Source organism: Marmota marmota, unplaced genomic scaffold (assembly GCF_001458135.2).
Source record: "Marmota marmota marmota unplaced genomic scaffold, marMar, whole genome shotgun sequence".
NCBI classification, from domain to species: Eukaryota; Metazoa; Chordata; class Mammalia; order Rodentia; family Sciuridae; genus Marmota; species Marmota marmota.
The window spans coordinates 4,872,348-4,895,068 of NW_025999895.1; the positions used below are offsets into that span (position 1 = coordinate 4,872,348).

Below are 22,721 nucleotides of genomic sequence, written 5' to 3' on the forward strand. Positions count from 1 at the left end.
TAGACATGTTCAGAGTTTAAGGGGACCCCCTAAAAGAATAGCAGTGGAATTCAAAGCTTTCAAACCCTCAGAAGGGAAAAAATGTGGAATTAAAAGCCCAGATCATTCATATAAAGAAAGAGTGTGGTAGATAGAAAGCCCTAAATGTAGAAATAAATCCACGTGGATCACAAAGAATACAGACTAAACATGCCAGCCGACATGGTTCTCAAGACTGGAGGACAGCAGAGAAAACCCCTCAACACTCTGAGGAAGTTCTGCATCCAGCCTCAACACCAGGCAAGTAAGAGCAGAAACAAGTCCTTTTCAGGCCTTGGGGGACTGAAGAAAGGGGCCCCTGTGAACCTGTCTTGGGGAGTTGGAGGGCAGGTTCTTCATCAATGTCCAGGAGTTTCTCTGGGAACCAAGAAACTGGGGTCTGACCAGGTGAGCAACAAAGTAAAGTCCGGGTTAGAGAAGCAGAGTGCAGTTCTACAGGAGAGGGTCTCCAAAGGAAGAGACAAAGCCAGAAAACCACAATCAACTGAGGGACGTTTAGAAAAGTTTGGATGGGTATTTGGCAAAATTACCAGTGTATGTGCAAGTGGTATGAGGATGGCAGTGTTGGCAGAGCTTCTTTGGTCTGCCGTGGCCCTCCTGCATCCACGTTGCTGTTGTCTCAGTCAGTGCAGCAGAATCATTGGAGGGATGGAGTCAAGGCGAAACAAGTGTCAGAGGTAACATCTGTAATTAGCTAGGAGTGACAGGGCAAACATGTTGTTTGTAAATGTGGAGGTAAATGCAAGTTGAGCGTCTCTAATAATAAATTTGAAATGCTCCAGAATTGGAAAGTTAGAGTACTGCCGTGACATCATGAGTGGAAAACTCCACACCTGACCAGTCATAGGGAAATGCAGATGCGCTCAAGACACTGTATGAAATCGCCTCAGGCTACGTATGTAAGTCCTAGGTGAAACTTGGGAATTTCTTGTCCCCAGGATACTTCATTATGTATATGCAGATTTTCCAAAATCACAGGTACTTTTGCCCCAGGATATTGTCCAAGAGATCCTCAGCCTGCATTCAGACAGCTGTGGTATTGGAGGTCACTGCCTCAGGGCAGCCTGGTTGAAGGCAGAAGATGAGGGACTGCTATTTTTTGAAATGATTTTTTTTTAATTTGTATCTACATTACTTTTATAGAATTAAGTAGGTTCACACAGGCGTGGTAGTTCTAATCCCAGTGACTCAAGAAGCTGAGGCAGAAGATCATAAATTGGAGGCCAGCCTCAAACTTAGTGAGACCCTATCTCAAATTTTTCTTTAAAAATAGGGATGGGTGGATTTCAAAGTAATATACTTTACTTCACATTGGCTAACACCCATTGTAGCCTCAATCCCAGTCCTCACAGATCGTGAAAAAAAAATTTTTAAGCTTAATTTGGCATTCTTCGACATCTTTTGATATCTTTGTTGTATTCAAAATGAAAGTCAAATTTGCCGTGGGCTGACCAGAATCGAATTGCTTCAGTTTAAACACAATCATTACCCACCCATGGGATACCCAAGGCAAATTGTACTGCATTCTAATGCTTACTTCTTCTCTAGTCCTGACATTGCCCCGTGCAGAGAAAGTGAACCCAAGAAAAACTTTGCTTTTGCAACCCTGATATCAGGTTTACCACGTCAGAGGAGAGATGGTGAGAGACGGTGGGGAAGAAGCCTGCGATGGAGATCATGAGACTACCGTTAATGAAGCCAGAAAAATTGCCATTTCAAATTCTGAAAAATGTTCTTAATGTTTGAATCTAGAGAAAAACATGGTTTCAAGAAGGAGGGTGAATAATATGTATAATATTGTTAACATATATTCATTAGTTACAGTTTCATGTTTAAGTGTTTTCTTGGTAGTGTCTTTACAAAGGCGTAAAAAATACCCCAAATGTTTTAAGTCACTTTGCCTAGAATTGTAGAAATATTAATTTACTTGAAGAGATGTACAATGTAGCAAGTTCTATAAAGCATGTGTACCCAGTGTTATGTAGTTTGATCCTTGTGAAGTCTTTATCATGTAGCTTTTCGGGTATAGCTGTGAAAAATCATTAGAACTCCTCACTGTTTGGGGAAAAAACTTCTTCTTCTTTTTTTTTTTCCCCTAAGAGAGAGAGAGAATTTTTTAATATTTATTTTTTAGTTTTCAGTGTACACAACATCTTTAGTTTATTTTTATGTGATGCTGAGGATCGAACCCAACGCCCCACGCTTGCCAGGCGAGCGTGCTACCGCTTGAGCCACATCCCCAGCCCAAAACTTCTTCATTAAAAAAAAAAAAAAATTCCACCAAATTAAGCTGGTTCTTTTTAAAGAATTTACTGATAAGGGCTGAGGATGTAGATTAGTAGTAAAGCACCCCTGGGTTCAATCCCCAGTATCCTCCACACCACAGCCACTGAGGCTTCTGGGACCACTGAGCCAAGGTCATCAGGGGTGCTGTCATTCTTAGGGCACTGGATCTCTCAGTTGCATGGGGCATTGCTGACCACTCTTCCTTGACACTTGTCTCCACGCCTGGGCTTTTCCTCCAGCATGTCTCTAGTGACTCCTTGAGTCTATCCTGTGATCCAGGAACTTCCTGAAGATGTGTGGCAAGCAGTGCCTACCCTTGTGGGGCTCACGTTCTAAACCCCATGGGACAGACCAGAGAGACAGAGGGACTACAGGAAAGGGAACAGCAAGCACTATGGAGAAGCAGATGACGGGTGGGAAGAGAATGAACGAGGAGCGGTTCTATAAGGGGCAGTCAGAGAAGGTTTTTCTGGGACGACTTCGTTTTTCTTTTGGCTTTGTGGACTGGGGATTGAACCCAGGGGAGCTCAACCACTGGCCTGCACCCCAAGCTCTTTGGGTTGTGCCAAGTTGCCAAGGGTAACCTTGAACTTCCTGCTTCAGCTTTCTGAGTAACTAGATTATAGGCATGACGTACCACACCCAGCTTCTGAGCAGACACAGATGCATCTGGCTGTGGTCCATGGAAATGCCATGACTGTTGTCTCAGGCAGTGCAGGCTTCTCCTGGGCTGGCATGAGACCTCCCACCCTGCTCTTGACTGTGGTTTCCTGATGTTTCATTAGCCCCTGGCATAGCAACCTAGTAGATATCTAATTTATTGAGTGACTGAATAACTGAATAGATGATTAACTACAGAGCAGGTGAGCATCATATCATAAATAAGAAGAAGACAACTATTGGGAGCCTGGACTTCCTACAGGGCAGCTATGTGTCTGCCAAGCCCCTGGGGGAAGCGAGATGAGCTCAGGCCCAGGACCTGCCAGCTTAAATGGTAGACGCCTCCTGCTCACAGACTCTCTGTCCCCATGTCAGCTGGACTTTGGGGCACATTATCTGCCTTTCAGGACAACTCTCACCACTGATAAGTAACTCTAAAATAGTTAGGAAGGCATGAGGGACACATGGGCATGTGGAAGGGGACAAGAGGGAAACTTTATGGCTTACCCACTGTGGACCATGTTTCTGTGTTTAGCACACAGGGTAGAACTCAGAAGCCCTGGCCATGGGCCTGCCTACACCTTCCCGTGGCATGGTTTTCCCTTAAAGGACATAGCAGAGACATCTCCATGTATTCCCATCTTTCTACACTTGGAATTTGTGGTCCTTGGGAGCATTTAGGTGTTGGTTCATTGGAGGAGGAAGGAATACTTCAGTGTAGTCTAGTACTGCCTCCTGGTCATCTTCAGACCCCACCCAAGGGACTGAGGGAAGGAGAGGCAGCCCAGGCAGGAGAGAGGAGAGCTGCCGTTTACTCCATAGAAGAAAGTATGGCCCTTCTCAGCTAGCGGTTGCCATCCCACCCACCAGCTGTAACTTGTTAGTGCATCTCAGAGGTGCTAACTACTCCAGCCTTGGGACAGTAGAAGATAGTCTCTCAGAACCTTTTCTGGAGGGTGGAGCCTGTGTGGTGTTGGCCACAAGCTAGCGCAGGCTGTCGCTTCATTTCTCAGTGTTCTACCATTGGGCTTAGCTCTAGGGAACTGGTGGCCCTGCGCCTTTTTATCAGAAAAAGGGCCTGTTGGAGACAAATGTGCTGTACCAATGGGTATTTCCTCCCACCTCTGTTTCAAAATTGGTGATGGTGAGTCTTTTCACTTTCCCAGCTGGGCCAGTCACTGTGAGCTGCTTCATATTTAAATTTAATTTTGCTGGAATCTTGGCTTAGAAGGCAAGTATTTTACCCCTTTCTAACCTTATTATGGTGATGTGGAGCTAAAGGAAGGGAAGACACTACATCAAGGTCAGTGGTGGGAGTCCAGGAGGATGAGTAGCAAAACTGTCTGCTGACTCAGCAAGGTCAGCTTGTCCTTGAGCTCCCATGGCTGGGCCTGTCAGCAATGAGGGCAGGCCTATTTTTCAGGCTGTTGGGACCATCACCGAGTGATGCAAGACCCTAGGTTGCTGTCCCTCCAGGGGCCTTGTCCCCTCCTCCTTTCCTTTCTGTACCCTTACTGTGGAATAGAAACACTGGCGGTGACTCGCTGCCCTGTCCTGCCAGGATGCTGGGAGGAGGAGAACCAGCCTGTTTTGACATGGTGGTTCCAGTGGGTCGTGAAACCTGCCTGTTCTCTGGTGTGGTTTCCCCTGCCTACTTGGGGTTTGCTCAGGTACGTGTCTGGGGAGAGGTCTGGTACGGGCTTCCCTGGCTACTGGAATTGATCTGAAATCACAGAAATAAAGCAAAACGACACAGGTGACCAAGAATGCCATAGATCAGCCCCTGTGCCCAACCCCCTTCAGTGGGAACCTGGCCCTGAGGAAAGACAGCCTTGGATCAAGGCTCTCATGTATTATTTTTACTGCCTTTTCCTACCATATTTGCATTTTTAAAAATAGCAGTGCTGAGTGAACCCTTTTCCTTGTGAGTCTGCTGAGGAAGCTAGGATGATGCATTTCACAGAACGTGGCTATTGATTAGTGGCCAGTTCTCAGTGTCTGCAGCAGGCCGGAAGGGAGCTGCTGCCACCCAGGCAGAGGTGAGGCTGAGTCTCTGCCTGCTGCAGGAAGAGCAGCAGCTCCTTGCTGCCAGGGCTTGCGTCATTCTGTGGGTTTGAAGTCAAGGGAGTGGTAGAAAGTGTCAAGAGCCTGTGAGGCAGGGTCCTGGAGGCTGTCGCTGAGGACCCTCTGCCAGGGCATGCTTTCTCAGCTTTGGGATTCTTGTGTGGACATAATGCCACACTTGCCATGCTGGCTGGCTTGCTTCTGTCCAGTACCCAGCTGTAAACACTGGGCTCCAAGAATTTGTGCTGCAGAGCTTGGTAGCAACTAGCCTAGGTCAGACTTTTCTCTCATCCGACAGGGTCGTGAGCCTAAAGGTACCCCCAAACCCTGGGCTTTCTTCTTGGTATCTTCTTGGAAACTGGCCCAGACTGGGGTTGGGGCCACATGTATTCGAGGGCTTGCTACTTGTGTATCTGTCCCAAGGGCTAAACCACCAGAAAATTCTGTCTGGGAATACTGAATAGTGGATATCAACTGAGTCTCCCTGTACTGGTTATTTCAAGCCATTGTGCTTTTACACCTTGGTGCACAGATTTCTTTTAAGCTTTTTAAAATTAAAAATAGCCAGGAGCTGTGACTTACACCTGTAAAATCCAGAGACTCAGGAGACTGAGGCAGTAGAATCACAAGTTCCAGGCCAGCCTGGACAACTTAGCCAGACCTATCTCAAAGTATTCAAAGTAGGGCTGGGGATATGGCTGAGTGGTAGAGCACTTACCTATCATGTTTGAGTCTCTAGATTCAATCTCCAGTATCTCACACAATAACAGTGCAGTTCCCCTAGGGATTCTTATAAACAGCTGCCCTAAAATTTGCTCATCCTTCCAAGGGTCCTTTTGGGGCTGCCTCCGTTTTTCACTGTTTCAGAGTCTTGCTTTTCCAACACTGCTGAATCAAATGATTAGACTTCTCCCTATTTTCATGGGGCTAACTTGTTGGTTTCCACCAGCGGCCCTTTCACAGACCAGCACAGCAGCATATGGTCATCCAAACACCACCTTGCAGTTGCTGGTTTCAAGGCAGGGGCAGGCGTCCAGAAGTGGGATAGTTAAAAGTAAATTGTATCTGTCATTCTAAGGATATGTGTCCTCTGCCAGGTCTGGGAAGAGTTCCTGTGTGAGACCAAAGAGCCCTCTGGAGGTCATGCACTCCCAGAGGAAGGAAATTTTATGCATAATTGTATAGGAAAAATCATCAGCAAGCTAGGTCCTGGGGCTTGGTGCTGGTGTCTGTGCTCTGCCTGTACCCATCTCAGGAGCGGAACTGAGTGTGAGGCTCACTCCAGGCCGACTTCGTTCTGCCGTCCCCCCTGCCTATACGCGTCTCCTGTCCCTGAGTGCAGATTGGACCGTCTCCTGAGGTGTCCAGTGGGGCCCACACAGCTGCAGAAGCTCACTCCTCTCCTCTTCCCTCTCACTGGGGCCTGCACATTCTGTTCCTGTGGCTGAGAACCCTTTTTTGAGGTGCTCCCTGCTGAGTCATGCTGGTGATCAGTCACTTCTGCACGTACTCTGATGCACTCTGATTCAGGCCCTGCCTGTACCCCATCACTGGTACCCCATCAATACCTGCTCATAAAGGTAGGGGTAAGAGAATTTTGACACATAAGCAAGAAGGTGGGTGATCCTATGGAGAGTCATTGGGACTTGTCTTCCCATAGCTCCCCTGGTGTGCCTAAGACCCCTCAGTGTCGCGATGCGCCTGAGTCACCAGCATCCTGTGTTCATCTTTGTGTCTTGTCCTGCTCTTTGTGTTAGTCCTTATGTCTTTGGCCTTTCCAGCCGAGCTGTTAGTTCCCTGGGAGAGAAATGGTCTGGGGCCTCACCAGACCCTGCCCTGGTGCTCTGTCCCAGGGACCTCCTCAGGCCATGCTGACAAGAAATCTTTTCCTTTCAGTCGGCCAGCTTTGGAGATCTCAGGGGACACACAACTCCAAATGAACAGCCCACAGGTGGAGGGCAGAGATGTGGCCTGAGGTAGGAAGGGGTGCTAGGCAGGTAGCAGTCGAGGCCCCTGGAGCTCTGAGATCACATATGGAAGAGCTTGTCCAGCCCAGTACTGCCCATCCTTGATAAGGCATCTGGTGCCCAGGGGGTGATGGCATCCTCAGCATGTGCAGCTAGAGAGTGGCAGCTTCAGCAGGACCTGGCTCTTATGTGCCTTGCTCAGAACCTGGTTCCTTTGTGTGCCACTCTCCATATCTCGGTTCCCCGTGAGGGTAGCCTCCCTGTGGTTGGCTGTAGCATATTATCTGTGGCACCTCTTCTCCAGTCTGATTGTTCTTTTTAGTTGGTGTTTTCATCCTGGCTCACTGTCCTGAGATGCTTTGCTTGTTGCTGGTGTGCCTTGGGAGAAGTGGAGGCGACAGGGTGAGCAGTCAAAGTTCTTGGACTTGATGATCCAACCAAGAAGTGACATCAATGCCCAGGAGCCATTTTGGTCAGTCCTGAGGTCTCCAGGCCAGTTGGTGCTCCAGTGACGCCAGCACTCTTGATGGTATTCATTTCATCTCCCTGGAAATAGTAACTACAGGTGTTTGAGAAGCCAGTAGAGGCTGGTGTGCGTTCAGGGAGGGAGTGTTTCTCCACACTCATGACTGAAAGGCCCTGCCCACTGAACTAGAACACTGCCCCTCCAGGGTCTCCCTTCTCCTGGGGAGCATAGCTGCAGGAAAATGCAGATTCTCCCAAACTAGGATTTCCCAGAAGCAGCTCAGAGGATGTAGCCCCATTCAGCAATTTCCTTAATCCTCCCTGGATGTCTTCTAAGCACCGACCAGATGGCCAGGTTTTGATAATATGTGTCAAGATCACTTTAGGAACTTTTTCCAGACACTTCTTTTCAGACTGTTGTGCTGGAGACAAGCGAGCAGTGAGCCTGGAGCAAGGCCCTTACCAGCCCCCACCTTACCCACCTGCTAGAGCTGCAGGGGCGTGTGTGTGCACACACCTGAAGACACACAGATTCCCAGGCAGCAGGCAGAGCCTGAGAGGCTGTACTTCCCAAGAAGCCGGGAAGAGGCAGGGTTGCCAGGCAGGGGCCACACATGCCAGATGAAGGGCACATTAGCAAAACCAGGGCTCTGATTGGTACCTAGGTGACCTTGGGCAGGTCACTTACCTCTCCAAGCTGCCCAGCTGCCTTTGTGGAGTAAAAGTAAGGAGAGCAGCCCCTCCCTCACGAGGATCAGAAGAGGCAGAGAGACACAAGGGCTCTTTCCTGGCACAGTGCAAGTTCTAGAAGGATTAATTTGTATGATTACCACCTAGATGACATCAGAGAGGCAGGGTGGGTTGTGGAGGGCAATGCCCAGAGGCAGTGGGCGTTCTCTGTGCCTGGGCACTTGGCCAGCCCCTGCTTACTCCCAGGGATGCCTGGCAGCCGCAAGACAGCAGCCTGTCACCTGTAAAGTGGTCCAGCCAGGCCCCCTGGTTAGGTGCTGATAGCACATTCAGGCTGGACAGAAATACCTCGTGAAAACATGCTCTTCTCCTTCTACCTTCTGCTAGTACTTCCTCCCTGAGGGGAGGCCTGCTTCTCCTAAAGATGCCCATTTTTCACTCCTGGCTCCTGCCACCGCACACCTGTACACATATCAAACAGCATTGCAGAAACCAGCCCCACTGCCCAGGCCTCTTGCTGGTCTCCTGCGGGGGGCAGCTCCCTGTCCTTCCCCTCTTTCAGCTGGCAGCTGGACTCAGGCCCTTCTTTGTCCTCTTCAGGCCGCACCTCCTGGCCATTCCAGCAAGTTGGCATTGCAGGGACAGTTTCCAGGCAGTGATGGCTGTATCATGCCCTACTGCAGGCTTCCAGCATGCGACGTGGGAGCAAGAGGGTCACTGGGAAATGAGAGTACTAGGGGAGGGGAGCTGTCTCTTGTGAATAAATGTCATTTTGTCTTCCCCATCTAGAATAAGTTCTCTAGCTGGGCGCAGTAGCACATGCCTGTAATCCCAGCGGCTTGGGGGGCTGAGGCAGGAGGATCGAGAGTTCAAAGCCAGCTTCAGCAAAAGCGAGGCACTAAGCAGCTCAGTGAGACCCTGTCTGTAAATAAAATACAAAATAGGGCTGGGGAGGTGGCTCAGTGGCTGAGTGCCCCTGAGTTCAATCCCCATTCTTGCCCTCTCCCCCCCGCCCCCCAAAAAAAGTTCTCTAAAGCCAAGGTACATTCCCAATTATGTCTTTGTGATGTTGTTGTGAGTCTGTAGGAAATACTCAAAATCCTATGGACTCCATGGACCTCGTTCTCAGAGCTTCTGAGGGCTAATTTCTGGAGCATATGATTGGCGGAATGTTCTAGCTAGAGGTACCATTTATTTTACTTCCTACCTCCCCTCCTCCAAGTATGTGAGGCCCTCTGGCCACATGTTTTGCTGGTAAAGGCTTCTGTCCTCAGGTGGGCTGGTGCTGTTTGCTGGGTTAGCAGAAGCTCAGCCACATGATGGTCAACTGCTCTGAGAAAGTCCTTACACTGGCACCAGCTAGAATTCCTGACCAGCCAAACCCCCAATTGTGTGAACTGCAGTTTGCAAGAAGCTAGAAGAGGGGCCCAGCTCCAACAGGAAAGCCCATTTTCTGCCCCTCCTGGTGTTACCGTTCTGGCTGACACAGTGACATTTGAAGTCAGGCCACAGCTACAAGTTTCCACCCCCAAAAGTGATTAGGTGTGGGTGTGTAGGTGCTGGGTTTGTGTGTCCTTGCCTGCAGGTGGTCTGGTGCTGATGAGGGAATCTCTCTCCCTTGGTGGAACAGGATGGAACCCTAGCCAGAGAGAACTACTGGTGCAGGACATGAGGGCCGGGCAGATCCCTAGGCAGGGTGGGGATTCTCAAACAAGATTCTTGACAGTGACCCACAGTAAAATAAACAGTTCCCAAGGTGACCCAGGGCATGTGTACATGATGGATACAACTGAGGAGGTCTCTGGAGTACACTTGCCTTACTGCATACATGGAGCACTGCAGATGCTTGCTGTTCTTCAGTGTTGGTCACAGCCTGCTAACACCATCCCATATCCCACTAAAGGGACATGGCCCATGGTTTGAAAAATGTTGCTCAGAGGCTGTTCCATTCTAGGATTTCCACCACTTTTTCAGAAATCCACATCAGGATAAAACTTTCTGATCTGACAAGAGTGGCAAACGTCTCAGACCACCATGTTGCAAGAGCATTGGGGCATGGGGGTGAATGTCCCACCCCTGTGGTATGCCAGATTCTTATAAATCCTTTAAAGACCATGGACAAGGTACATTGCTTCTTGGGTGCTTGTGTTCTTGTCGAGCCTGGAGTCTGTGGGAGGCACAGGAGGCACAACCTAGATTGAGCCTAGGTTTCAGCCACGTTCCAATTGAATGATTCCCTCTTCCTGTCCATGCTGAGTTGGGTTTCTCAGAGGAGCTTCTGTGTGTGCACTGACACACCAGTGCCCCACAACTTGTGCTGTAGTGCAGCCACACCCATCTGCAGGCAGTATAATGGGGACCTTTCTCAGTGCCCACAGCCTCAGCAAGGTGGGAGAGGAGTGGGCAGTCTGGTTGGACCTCTGGGTAGTAGGAAGCTGTTCCTTGCCCACTCACCATTGTCTTATGTCATTCTTCTTGTGCATGTCTAGGGCTCAGACCCAGCTCAGACAGTACAGGGTGGATCAGGCAGAAGAGGTAATGTTTCTCTGATTGATTTTACCCCTTAGGAAGTAGCAGGTTGGAAATGAGGAATCCTAGTGTGGGTGCAGTCTCGTATTCCCTTTGGGCTTCAGGCTGCCTGGGTCAACAGCTTCTTTCCTCGTGTGAGTTTCCAAGATCTAAGGCCTGGCTCAGTCCAGTGAAGGTGAAACCTCACTCTTTGAACAAAACCCAAACTAGGGGCCATTGCAGACTGTCCCCAAGTTTCCAGAAGGAGGTCCTTTAACCCATCTCCAGGGACCGGATATGGGCTGGCAGTCGGCTTGGTCTGCTGCTGGGCCTTTTGTGTTGGTAACTACTCCCACTTGTAAGATGAAGATGTGGTACTGATAATATCACTAATCCCCAGGAAAAGTGGGTGGTTACCTTCTGAGATTGAAGGACACCACATCTCTGGGCCTTCCCTGGTGTTTGACACAGGGGGTGACAGTGGTGTGGCTGCGGTTCCCAGCCTTGAGATATATATGCTCAGTCCCACTAGAGCTTCTTCTTTGGATTTCCTACAGTTCCCTCTTTGAGCATTCCAGATGCTGGTGCTAGTGACCAGGCACAAGGCTACTTCTTCCCCAGGGCAGCTCTTGACCTCCACTCAGCAGGCCAGCCTGAGGGTCACCCACTCCCATGATGTTCAAGAACAATTCAGGTGGACTTTTTGGTTTGCTTACTTCTGTTTTCAACCTGTTATCAAACTTGGTTTGCCTTTTCTATTCTTAGAACATAGACATAAATTTCAATTCTGCTGTGGTCAGCCAAAGTCAGTGAGGGTCTGGGCCAGGAATCACAGGACAAGCTAGCTTCTTCTGGTGTCTTGTCAGGGTCAGGCCTCGAGATTGCCTCTCAGAATCAGTGTGAGCCTCAGAAGGAAGCTGGTACCCTGACAGGACAGCCATCTGGTGAGCTCATAGTTCAAATGGAGGAAGGACAGAAGTGCCCATGTGCCCTGCTCAATGGCCTTCTCCCTGGGACTGTCCTCTACCACTCCCTTGCCATTGGATTGCTTTCTTTTTTTAAGCTCCTTTTTGCTGTGCCTCAGAATCTCTCCAGTAACCCACGAATACATGCAATTTTTATGTGTCAACTAAAAAAATAAAGGGAAAGGCAAAAGAACGTATCCAGAAGGAGGAGGTCCTTTAACCCATCTTGTGTGCCACTGCACTAGTGCTGGCACCTTTGACCCTGAACAGCCTCAGGGCTCCTAGCCTGGGCAGTGCTGACGCTCTGGTCAGATGACCTTGTGCACTGCAGGATGTTCAACAGCACTCCTGGCCCCCAGTTGTGACAGCCTAGAATGTTTTCATTTCCAAATGTCCTTTGGGGACATGATGGCTCCCAGTTGAAAACCATTGCACAAACTGATCTCCCTGCACCTTCTCCATGTTCTCTGCCTGACAGCCAGATGACCCTTTTACTTTGCTCAGGCCTGCAGGGGCTCCCACCTGCTCAGAACAGAATCTCCAAGGCCAGAATGACCTGGCTGCACACTTCTCCCACTCCTGAAGCCCTGCGGGCCTCTAGACGTGCTCACTCCTCCCAGTGTCTCTGTGGCTGTTCTTGTCTCTGCTTGGAAAGATCCCTCCCTTATTTCACCCAGTTCTCTGGTCAGATGTCACTTCAGGGTGTCCCCTCCTGACCACTTATTTAAAGTAACTCCCTTGTGTCCCCCTCCCCTCCCCACATTGCCCTGTTTTTTGTACAGCTCTGAGAACCATCTGACCTGCATCTGTCCGCTTCCCGCCCTGTGCTGGGATGGGGGCTTGGCAGAGCTGGGGCTGGTCTCCCCAGCGCCTGGCTCATGAAGTGCTCCATCAGCGCTGGCCAGACAGTGAGCTCCTTAAGACCCAGTTCTGCTTCCCACAGAAAGGGCCAGATTCCCCTGCTTCCAGAGGAGGAGGTATCAGGGGCCGCCAGTCCCAAGGCCCCACCAGCCAGCCCCATTTTGCCTGTTGAGAGTGATCCACGTGCATTTTGAACCACCCAGGGCCCTTCCCACATAGAGATAATGTTAGCATTTTGGTGTCTGTCTTGTCCTTTTTCCATTTAGAACCCTCTGATCACTGTGGCTTTCCATGAAATGGTAGACAGCAGTTCCTCAGCTCTGAGGTTGTTCAGAATTCTAGAGCCGTGACAATTGAAATCTACCCACCTCCCACCTCAACTCCCCTCCCTAGTAACAGTGTTTTAAAAAGGACATCCAGGGTGCTCTTTAATGTAGGGATTAGGGGTTTATTTCACAGCCTTGGTTTTGCACTAGAACCTCTTTTTCCTAGAGCAGGCATGGCGTCCTCTAGTGTTCACCTCTCAGCACAGTTTGGCACTGGTGGTTTGGGTACCATACTTGACCTTTTAGGGTAGAAGGGAAAGTGGAGGGCAAATTGCCAATCCTCCCCTGCCCAGGGCCTTGATGATATCCACTGTCAGAGGCTGCCACAACCATCTTCCAGTAGCCCCAGAAACATTTTATTACCTCTATAACCAGAAGATCCACTTTCTTTAAGAATGTGTGGACCTTCCAGAAATACATTTTATTCTGTTCTTATCTCTGCAGCTCTGAGGGTAGAACTAGGTTCTGTGTGTCTGTGTATATGCGTGCACGCGCCCACACATGTGCAGATTTGAGTACTGAACCCAGAGCCTCGTGCATGCTAGGTAATCCTGTACCACCAAGCTGTATCCCCAGCCCGAAAGGGTAACTTTTTTTTTTTTTTTTTTTTTTAAATGTGTGTAAGAGAAAGGACTCTTGAGCCAGGCTGCCAAGTTCAAGACCAGGGTTCGCCTACAAGCTGTGTGACCTTAAACAGGTTGCTTGCTTTTGCTTTTTCTTTGTCTCTGTTTTCTTATCTTTAAAATGGGGAATAACCATAATGATAGCAAGTGTCGAGTCCGTAGACAAGATTACAAAGTGCCTAGAAAACTGTCTGGTCACAATAAGCACCTGGTATTGGCATTAGACTGCCAGCTCCCCAGCTTTGCACAGTGGTTCCTTCCCGAACGGGGACATTGAAAGGCCACTGCAGAGCAGGGATGCAGGCAGCACACAGGGACACAGATGGGAAGGGGTCCTGGGGATCTTGCTGTGCAGTGCAGCAGCCGTGGGTGGGACAGCACAGGCACAGTGTAGGAAGCACGTGCAGTGTCGGGTGTATCAGTGAGGACGGGGCGCCAGCAAGGACAGGGAGCCCTGTCAAACCCTTGTGTCTGCCTCCTGGGATTCCCGGGGCGGGGTGGGGGGGGCTTGTGGCCAACATGGTGGCGCCATCCTCCCCTTCCCTGTCACTCCTTCCCTTTCTGCTTCAGCACCATCAGGCATGGGGAACTGCAGTGCCTTGTTAGAAGACCGCTCCCAGGTGGAGCCCAGCCACACTTGACAGTCCCACAGGTGCAACGCTTGCTGCAAGCTCCTCCCGGGAACATGCTCTGCCTGCCCCACGGGCCACTGCCTCCCCCTGCTGCCAGCTTTTACCCACTGTTGTGTTCCTGCTTGGGAACGAGAGCCTATTTCCTCTGTGCCCTTGGAGTCATGAGGCTGGACCAAATGTGATGTGGGAGCTCAGAGTGGTCCAGGATGGGGCCTGCCTGCTGTCCCTTTTCTGGCAGCTTTCTCAGGGGCATAAAGCCCCCAGGGGACGTGATCTGCAGAATGAGCTGGGCACTCCCCTAAGGCACCTTCCTGCCCCTTACAACACAATCCCTTTCCCCTTGGATTGTTTCTCTCTGTGACCGTTTGGACCCCAGTTATGGTTTTTTGATATCTGAATTGGGGGCATGGGTTTGAGATAGGGCAGTGCAAAAAGCGTCATGCCCCAGAGCAGAGATTCGGGTGCACAGTGCTACGGCATAGAACATCACCATATTAGTTAGAAACTTACACTGGCATTTCAACATGCCCTTATAGTGGGTGTGTCTTGGAGCAGAGGTAAGAAGAACCTGGCCTGTCAGGGTGGTGGCTGCAGACAGGAGCTGGTCACCCCAAGGTTCCTCAGCATCTGCTAGGAGGACTCTGTTGGACCACTAGTCTCATCATCTAGACTTTAGTCTCATCACAAGGCTTGGGCTCCCTGTGGAAATTTCAGCACTACTGGTTGATGGTGGATTTAATGTTTCCATTTACTTTGTTGTAAGTCACATGCTACTAATAGAGTTTGTTTTATTTGTCATTGCCAAAATTTCAGTGATCTTGAAAAGACAGACCTAAAAATCTTTCTTTGGCTTAGCTTTTGTGGCAGTCATCTTTCTAAGCTCCAGCAGCTGAGAGCAGAGGCCACTGTTAAAAGCTGTCCAGTAAGGTGGCATTTGAGGCAACAGCCCTCCAAATCCCATGGTTAGGGGACTTGGAAGTGAGCAGATCCAGAGGCCCACCTATTCCTGTGAGTCAGGGAAGCATCACAGGAGTGGCCCAGGTTCAGGGACCCAGAGAGAAAAGATAGGCTGGTCTAGTGGAGAACCCACCCCTGCATGGGCTGTTGGAGGGGGATCCAGCAGATTGCAGCAGCAGGAGATGGGAGCTGTGGGCTCTGCAGGGAAGGGTCAAGTGCCTGTGCACTTGGCCAGGCTTCTGCATCCAGCCATCCCCTGAGCTACTCAGCAGCCCTCAGGGCTCTGCGGTGTGTAGATAAGGAGCAGGCTGCAGCTGGGCAGGAGGGATAACCCAGATTAGAACATGGTGTAGTGACAGCCCAGCCTCAGGGTGACCCACCACAACTCAGTGTCAGACTCATCCCCCTCCTGCTCTTGTCATCCTGATGCACTGGGATCAAAGGGTGGGGTGTCTGCAGGAGGTAGAAGAGGGTTCCATGCATGGCTCGCTCCGTAGGATAGCCTGTTAAATCTTGCACTAACACGAGGCCTTTTGCGGTCTGTCATTCAGCCACACTTAAAGATCGAGAACACCTCCCGTGACCTAGTACTTGCTTTTGGTGGAATAATGGTGACTACACTACACTGGGACTACTGGGTGGGACACGTCCCTCTGTGGACCTGGGAGCTGGCTTAGCCAGGCACTTGGGCCTGTGTCTTTGTAGTGCGGGTGGTACACTTCAAAAGCTGGAAGAAACATGCATCGGGTGGAGGCTTCTCGGCACTCTTCTCACACCCGTGTTTCGTCTTTTACAGCTGAAGCTAGAGGACCGCTCTGTGGTACCCCGCGATGTGGTCCGGCACATGCGCTCCACTGTGAGTCCCGTATTCTCACCCCAGCCTGGGCCTCAGGGCAGCCACCTCGGAGACTTGAGCCTCCCTGCCCAGCCTCTGTGCCAGAGAGCTGCCTGGCTCTGGTGGGGGCTGATTGGGATGGTTGAGGTAGGGTCTTCTGTGGTGGCCTTACTCTGAACACCTTCTGCCTTCCCCCAGGACAGTCAGTGTGGTACCGTGATAGACGTCAACATCGACTGTGCCGTCAAGCTCATTGGCACCAACTGCATCATCTACCCCGTCAACAGCAAGGACCTCCAGCACATCTGGGTGAGTGGCCTCTCCCTGACTTCTCTCAGCTCTGGGGTTCTCTCAGCAGCGCAACATCTGTGTTCCAGCTTACCGACCTCTAGACACAGCCCGGGGCCACCCAGACCCAGGTTGGGATGTCTCCCCGGCCCCAGCACAGTTGCCAGTGGGGTTGTCTTTACTGGTCTTCTTTCTCCTCTAGCCCTTCCTACCAAAAAAGCAAACATTTCTTTTCAATATTCATTTTGTGAATGATTTGAAACTTTAAAAAAGGTATAGATTCCTGTGCCGCCCTCATCCTGCTTCCTCAGCTGACAGCGCATCACTCCGTTGGCTCCATCACATATCCTCCCTCCATCCCCACATACCCCATTTCCAGTGTTTCTTCTCTGAACCATTGATAGCAAGCTACCCACATAATGCCTGTCGCCCCTAAACACTACAGTATGTTTTCCAGAAACCAGGACACACTCCCATGTAACCATCACACAGACCAACCCTGACTTTTTTTTTTTTTTTTTTTTGGTATCAGGGATTAAACTCAGGGGCACTCGACCACAGAGCCACATCCCCAGCCCTATTTTGTATTTTATTAGAGACAAAGTCTCTCACTGAATTGCTTAGCGCCTCGCAGTTGCTGAGGTTGGCATTGAACTCATGATCCTCCTGCCTCAGCCTCCCGAGCTGCTGGAATTACAGGCATGCGCCGCTGTACCTGGCTCCATCATTGACATTTACTTCCATCTTCAGACCCTGTTCACTGTCCCGATCCTGGTTTGGAAAACCGGGAACATACTGCATTTAGCTGTCAATTCTTCGCCCCAGTCTTTCTCTCTCCCACATCCTGGACAGTGATACGTTTAGTACCGTGACCCTCACCTTGGGCCTGTGTGACGCTGTCTTATGACTAGCCTGGTCCTGGCATGCGCATGGCGACTGCCACTGCCAGCTTTGATCCAGTCCAGGTCTGGTTGCTGCTGGGAGAGTTCACTGTGCTCCCATCACATTGGTTGTCACCGGGTCTTTCCACCATACAGTCGTCATTTGCCCCTTTTTAAGTGGTGATATCTTGTAGGGAAATATTCTAAGATTGTGTCAGTAACCTGGTACTTGCTAAACTCCAATTCCACCAGCCTTAGCCTGAGGAACAGTTCCCACTAAACCAGCAGCCACTTCAGTGGTTACTAAATGGTGGTTTGGAGGCCATCATTCTCGTTTGTACCAGCTGGCATTCTACTTTATTGAAGAACTTCACCTACTGCCCCCATGTATTTATTTATTGTCTTGGTTGGTTGGTTGGTTGGTTTTAGCAGTCCTAGAAATTGAACTCAGGGCCTGGTGCATACTAAGCTCATGCTTTCCCACTAAACTTTATCCCCAGACCTATTTGTTCATTTTTTGTATCAGTGTGGACTCTGTTTTATTCAGTTGATTGTAATCCATTACTACCATTACTTATTTTGTTGCCTAAATTGTCCCAGATTTGGCTGATGGAAGCTCCTTCAGGCTGACTTTTGTGATCCTTTGCGGGGGGTGGTGTTCCTAGGGCTTGAACCCAGGGTACCTTACCACTAAGCTGTACCCCCAGCTCTTTTTATTTTATTTTGATACAGGGCCTCACTAAGTTGCACAAGCCAGCCTTGAACTTTTGATTCTTCTGCACTGCCTCCCCAGTAGCTGGGATTTCAGGCACATGCCATTACTCCCAGTTTTTTTTGGTGCTCTTTTCCCATGTTCCTTTTTTTCTTAAAGCACTTTCTTATTTTCTGGCACAGTGAAAATATCCCCCATCCAGCCAGCAATCAACCATTTATCTCCAAGGAGCCTGGTTCCTTTCAGAGAAGAATGGCATTTTAAAAAAGCAGAATCTGCAAGTGTAGCTCAGGGGTTAAGCATTTGCCTAACATACACAAGGCCCTGGATTGGATCCCCGGCACCAAACAAACAATAGAAGATACCCAAGAAGCTAAGATCTGGATGTTAGGTGTGCTGATGGCTACTGGGCCCTCTTAGAAACATACCATGAAACACACATGTGTATACAATGTACGTATGAGATGCACACTACACCTTAGTATGTCAGTGCCTACTCTGCCTCTACATGAAAAAGTATGCATTCATCTTGACACCTCCATTCTGATTGATTACCTTCTCTCCTCCCCTTTGTGGTGAGCACCTCCTTCAGCAGTGAGAAACTGGGTTTTTCATATCGTGAATGTATGACCTGTTTACTCCAACCCTTTACCTACTTGAACACTTCAGCCAACCTCCCAGCTGTATGGCTGTCTCCCCTGCCTGTCTTGACTCTCCCAGTTCCCACACCACTGCAGCCGCCTCACTGAGAAGCGGGTCGGATGCAGCCTGAAACTCGGGGGATGGCCTGCTGATGGCACTTGTTAAGCCAGCAGCCGACTGGTCCAAACAATAAGCTGTCGAGAGCCTTCCCCACCTGTCTTAGTGGGGCACAGAGGAATTGTTCCCTCTGGCATCAGCAGTGTCTGCTGTCTTACTGTCCCTGTGCCCTTGGTCTGCAGCCTTTCATGTATGGGGACTATATCGCTTATGACTGCTGGCTGGGGAAGGTCTATGACTTGAAGAACCAGATCATTCTGAAGCTATCCAACGGTGCCAGGTAAGTATATCCCCACCAAAGAGCCACCAGCTTGAGAAGAGAGCCTGCTGGAAGGAGCGCAGGAGGGTGTGTTCTTGTGAGGTCTGTGGTAACAGGTCTGACCTAGGGCAGTGGCAGGTGTGCAGGGCCTGTGTCTCAGGGCTAAGCCCCAAGGTCTTCTCCACATCTGTGGTGACCTAATTCCCTCTCAGTTGCTGGTCCATCTTGGTTTGGTGAAACATCTTCCTTTAGGATGTCTGCCAGGGACCAGGCTTTACGTAGACACTTGAATAGCAGTGAGCACTCAGGTGGGGCTTAGAGTCTTGGACCTTCTCAGAGGCTGAGCTGTTGGTGGAAGATGAATGGTCCCATGGTAGGCACGTGGATGTCTTGGCACCCTGTACCACCACCGTTTGTTGCTCAGGCACTGTGTTCCTGTGGGGGGACCAAGCTTCCATTCACTGTTTCAGGTGCTCCATGAACACAGAAGATGGCGCCAAGCTGTATGACGTCTGCCCACATGTCAGCGACTCGGTAGGTGTGCTGTGCCGGGGCAGCTTCTCTCTCTCCTCGGCCCTCCAGCCCACAGAAGAGAGGGCTACTGAAGAAAGAGCTGGCCCTGGCTAAGAAAAGTGGGTTCCTAGAGAAGGGGCAAGTAGAAGTGCACCTGGAAGTTTGGGCGTAGGCAGGAAGTATCAGAATTTATATGCATCCATGTTCATTTTTTATCTCGTCCTTTCAAAATCTCTGTATTAATCTGTAGAAAAACTTAGTCCAATAGGACCTATTAGCACAGTAAGTAGTGTGTGGATATGGTTTGTACTGGGGTGGGGGTTGCTCGGTTAAACAAGGTGGGGAATCACTGCTCTCTAGGGCTTTCATCTGGAAGTGTGGCCCCTGCCCAGCAGCACTGACAGTGCCCAAGAGCCAGTAAGGAACAGAGAGTAGTCTGCAGCAACCCTCTAACAAGATCCTTGGTGATTAGTTTGTCCCCAGGACTGGCGAAGTTCTGCTCCTGAGTTGCAGGATTTGTTATAGGGAGTGTGAGAGCCTCAGTAAGTGAAGGCTTCTGCTAGTGAAGGCTGGAGAGGGCAGGTACAGAGAGCACTGTCCCCAAGGAGGCCCCTCTCACAAGGACTTTCCCTGACCCTAAATCCCGCAGGGTCTCTTCTTTGATGATTCCTATGGCTTCTACCCGGGCCAGGTGCTCATCGGCCCTGCTAAGATCTTCTCCAGTGTCCAGTGGCTGTCAGGGGTCAAGCCTGTGCTCAGCACCAAGAGCAAGTTCCGCGTGGTGGTGGAGGAGGTAGGGAGTGGGGGCAGGGCGGGAGTCAGCCTCCGCACCTTGGAGCCAAGCTTCTGCCCACTTCCTGCCTGCTGCTCAGCATCTGACCCTATTGGTCTGAAAGGGCCAATAAGGATAAAGGGAGCCCAGGGTCTGTTCAGGAAGTGGCCAGTATGCAGAAGTCCCTCTACGTCCCTACACAGACAGTGGCCCCTGACCAGCATGGGGTGCTATGGTGTGTCTTCATGTGGTGTCTTCCTACTCAGGAAGTCCCGGGGACTCTGGGCAGCTGGGGGAAGAGCTCACTGTTAGATCCTGCCCTGACAGTGGCCCTGTGCCACCTGCTGTCCTCAGGTGCAGGTTGTGGAGTTGAAAGTTACTTGGATTACCAAGAGTTTCTGCCCCGGAGGCACAGACAGCGTCAGCCCCCCACCCTCTGTCATCACTCAGGAAAACCTAGGCAGGTGAGTGTGCCCCAATCACTGGCAACCCAGGGGCATACCCTGGGCAAGCCTCTGGGCCCCAGCCACAGATGCATGGGAGGGCAGAGAGCACCCCTGGTCTCTCAGATATCCAGCCCAGCCCCTGCTTTCCTGCCCCCAGGGTGAAGCGTCTCGGATGCTTTGACCATGCTCAGCGGCAGCTTGGGGAGCGCTGTCTGTATGTCTTCCCAGCCAAGGTAGAGCCGGCCAAGATTGCCTGGGAATGTCCAGAAAAAAACTGCGCCCAGGGGGAGGGCTCTATGGCCAAGAAGGTATGTCCTTGGACTGGGGTTGGTGGGCATTTGAGGAACTGGCCTCAAGCCAATTCCATGGCCAGGAAGGATGGTCTGTGCTTTAGGCCTTGGGGGGAAGCCCTCAGGACCCTTGAGGGCCACTAGGCGTGTGTTGCTGACATCCCTCATGCAGCCCGGGGCCTGGCCAGCCCAGGGCAGGGCCGAGCGCCTACTGCTCTCTACAGCACCAGTCCTCCCTGCTCTGCCCTTGCAGGTGAAGCGTCTGCTGAAGAAGCAGGTTGTGAGAATCATGTCATGCTCCCCGGACACCCAGTGTTCCAGGGACCATTCCATGGAGGACCCAGACAAGAAAGGGGACGCCAAAACCAAGAGCGAAGCAGGGTCTACTAGCCCCGAGGAGCCACCTGACGGGTCTGCTAGCCCAGTAGAGATGCAGGACGAGGGCTCAGAGGAGCCCCATGAGTCAGGCGAGGCACTGCCTCCCTTCCTGCTGAAGGAGGGTGGAGACAGTGGGCTGCACTCAGCAGAGCAGGATGCAGATGATGAGGCTGCCGAGGACACAGACGACACCAGCTCAGTGACCTCTTCTGCCAGCTCCACCACCTCCTCCCAGAGCGGCAGCGGCACAGGTCGCAAAAAGAGCATCCCCTTGTCCATCAAGAATCTAAAGCGAAAACACAAGAGGAAGAAGAATAAAATAACTCGTGACTTCAAGCCAGGGGACAGGTAAATTCGCCCTAGCCCCCAGCATCCAGCCTGAGACCAAGCCCCAAGCCCCAGGGCCTCAGCTCCTGGGTGTACGGGAACATATAGGGTCTGTGAGCCTCCTAACAGCTCAGGGTGTCCACCCAAGATGACATGCTTTGCTCAGGGTGGTTCCTGGTGGACAGGGAAAGTGGGAATGGTCAGGAGCATGGAATAGTGGCAATGGCCCCACACCTGGTCTTCTGGGACTGCAACATTGGGGTATGGGTGAGTCCTGTGTCCACCAGGCACTCTCTCCTACCCACCTGGGGTTCAGAACTTGGAGCTCCAAGCCCCTTGGGGCAGGGAAGGGGCAGAAAGATTGCCCGCCCTTTCCCCAGAGATGCATTTGTGTGTGGTCTGGCTTATTTGCCTGCACCTGGCAGGGTGGCAGTGGAGGTGGTGACCACGATGACCTCTGCTGACGTGATGTGGCAGGATGGCTCCGTGGAGTGCAACATCCGCTCCAACGACCTCTTCCCAGTGCACCACCTGGACAACAATGAGTTCTGCCCCGGAGACTTTGTGGTGGACAAGCGAGGTAGTGCCAGCTGTGGGGTCAGCCAGCAGGCAGCTGCACACAGGGCCTCGGAGGGTGCTAGGAAGGGTGGGCATGGGGGCCTTAGGGTCATAGGTAAGCTGAGGTCAGCAGAGGCTGCCCTTTGAGGATGGGGGAGGCCTGGTTTTAGACACAGTGGCGGAAGGCCCTAGGGATCCTTAGCTGGTTTTGTCCCCTCTGGTTCCCTAGTCCAGAGTTGCCCGGATCCTGCCGTCTATGGCGTGGTGCAGTCTGGGGACCACATTGGCCGCACCTGTATGGTGAAGTGGTTCAAGCTGCGACCCAGTGGGGACGATGTGGAAGTGAGTGTGTGCGGCCCTGTTGCTTCCTTCAGGTGGGCTCCGGGGTTGACGGAGGGCCCCTGACTCACAACAGCTGTCCTCTGCCACAGCTCATTGGAGAAGAGGAAGACGTGAGTGTTTATGACATTGCTGACCATCCTGACTTTCGGTTCCGCACAACTGACATCGTCATCCGCATTGGCAACAGTGAGGATGGGGCTCCCCACACAGAGGATGAGGTATACTTCCAGGTTCAAGTTTTGGACTGCTGCTTCCTGCCTGTGTGTGGCTGCAGTCCCTGGTGTTGCCACCAGGTGGCTCCAGGAGATGTGACCTGAA

At 51.1% G+C, this 22,721-nt stretch overlaps 1 protein-coding gene across 1 annotated transcript in view; it reads left to right on the forward strand.

The window, feature by feature from the left end:
• The first annotated feature begins 201 nt into the window (after positions 1 to 201).
• Positions 202 to 22,721, forward strand: part of Ube2o (ubiquitin conjugating enzyme E2 O) — a 28,670-nt gene continuing 6,150 nt past the window's right edge. Inside the window, exons 1-12 of the mRNA XM_048796684.1 lie at positions 202 to 279; positions 15,840 to 15,899; positions 16,077 to 16,187; positions 18,701 to 18,798; positions 19,248 to 19,311; positions 19,940 to 20,083; positions 20,417 to 20,526; positions 20,666 to 20,816; positions 21,052 to 21,524; positions 21,929 to 22,083; positions 22,291 to 22,403; positions 22,493 to 22,621. Of these exons, the coding sequence (XP_048652641.1) occupies positions 202 to 279; positions 15,840 to 15,899; positions 16,077 to 16,187; positions 18,701 to 18,798; positions 19,248 to 19,311; positions 19,940 to 20,083; positions 20,417 to 20,526; positions 20,666 to 20,816; positions 21,052 to 21,524; positions 21,929 to 22,083; positions 22,291 to 22,403; positions 22,493 to 22,621 (1,686 nt within the window). The remainder of the gene's footprint in view (positions 280 to 15,839; positions 15,900 to 16,076; positions 16,188 to 18,700; positions 18,799 to 19,247; positions 19,312 to 19,939; positions 20,084 to 20,416; positions 20,527 to 20,665; positions 20,817 to 21,051; positions 21,525 to 21,928; positions 22,084 to 22,290; positions 22,404 to 22,492; positions 22,622 to 22,721) is intronic.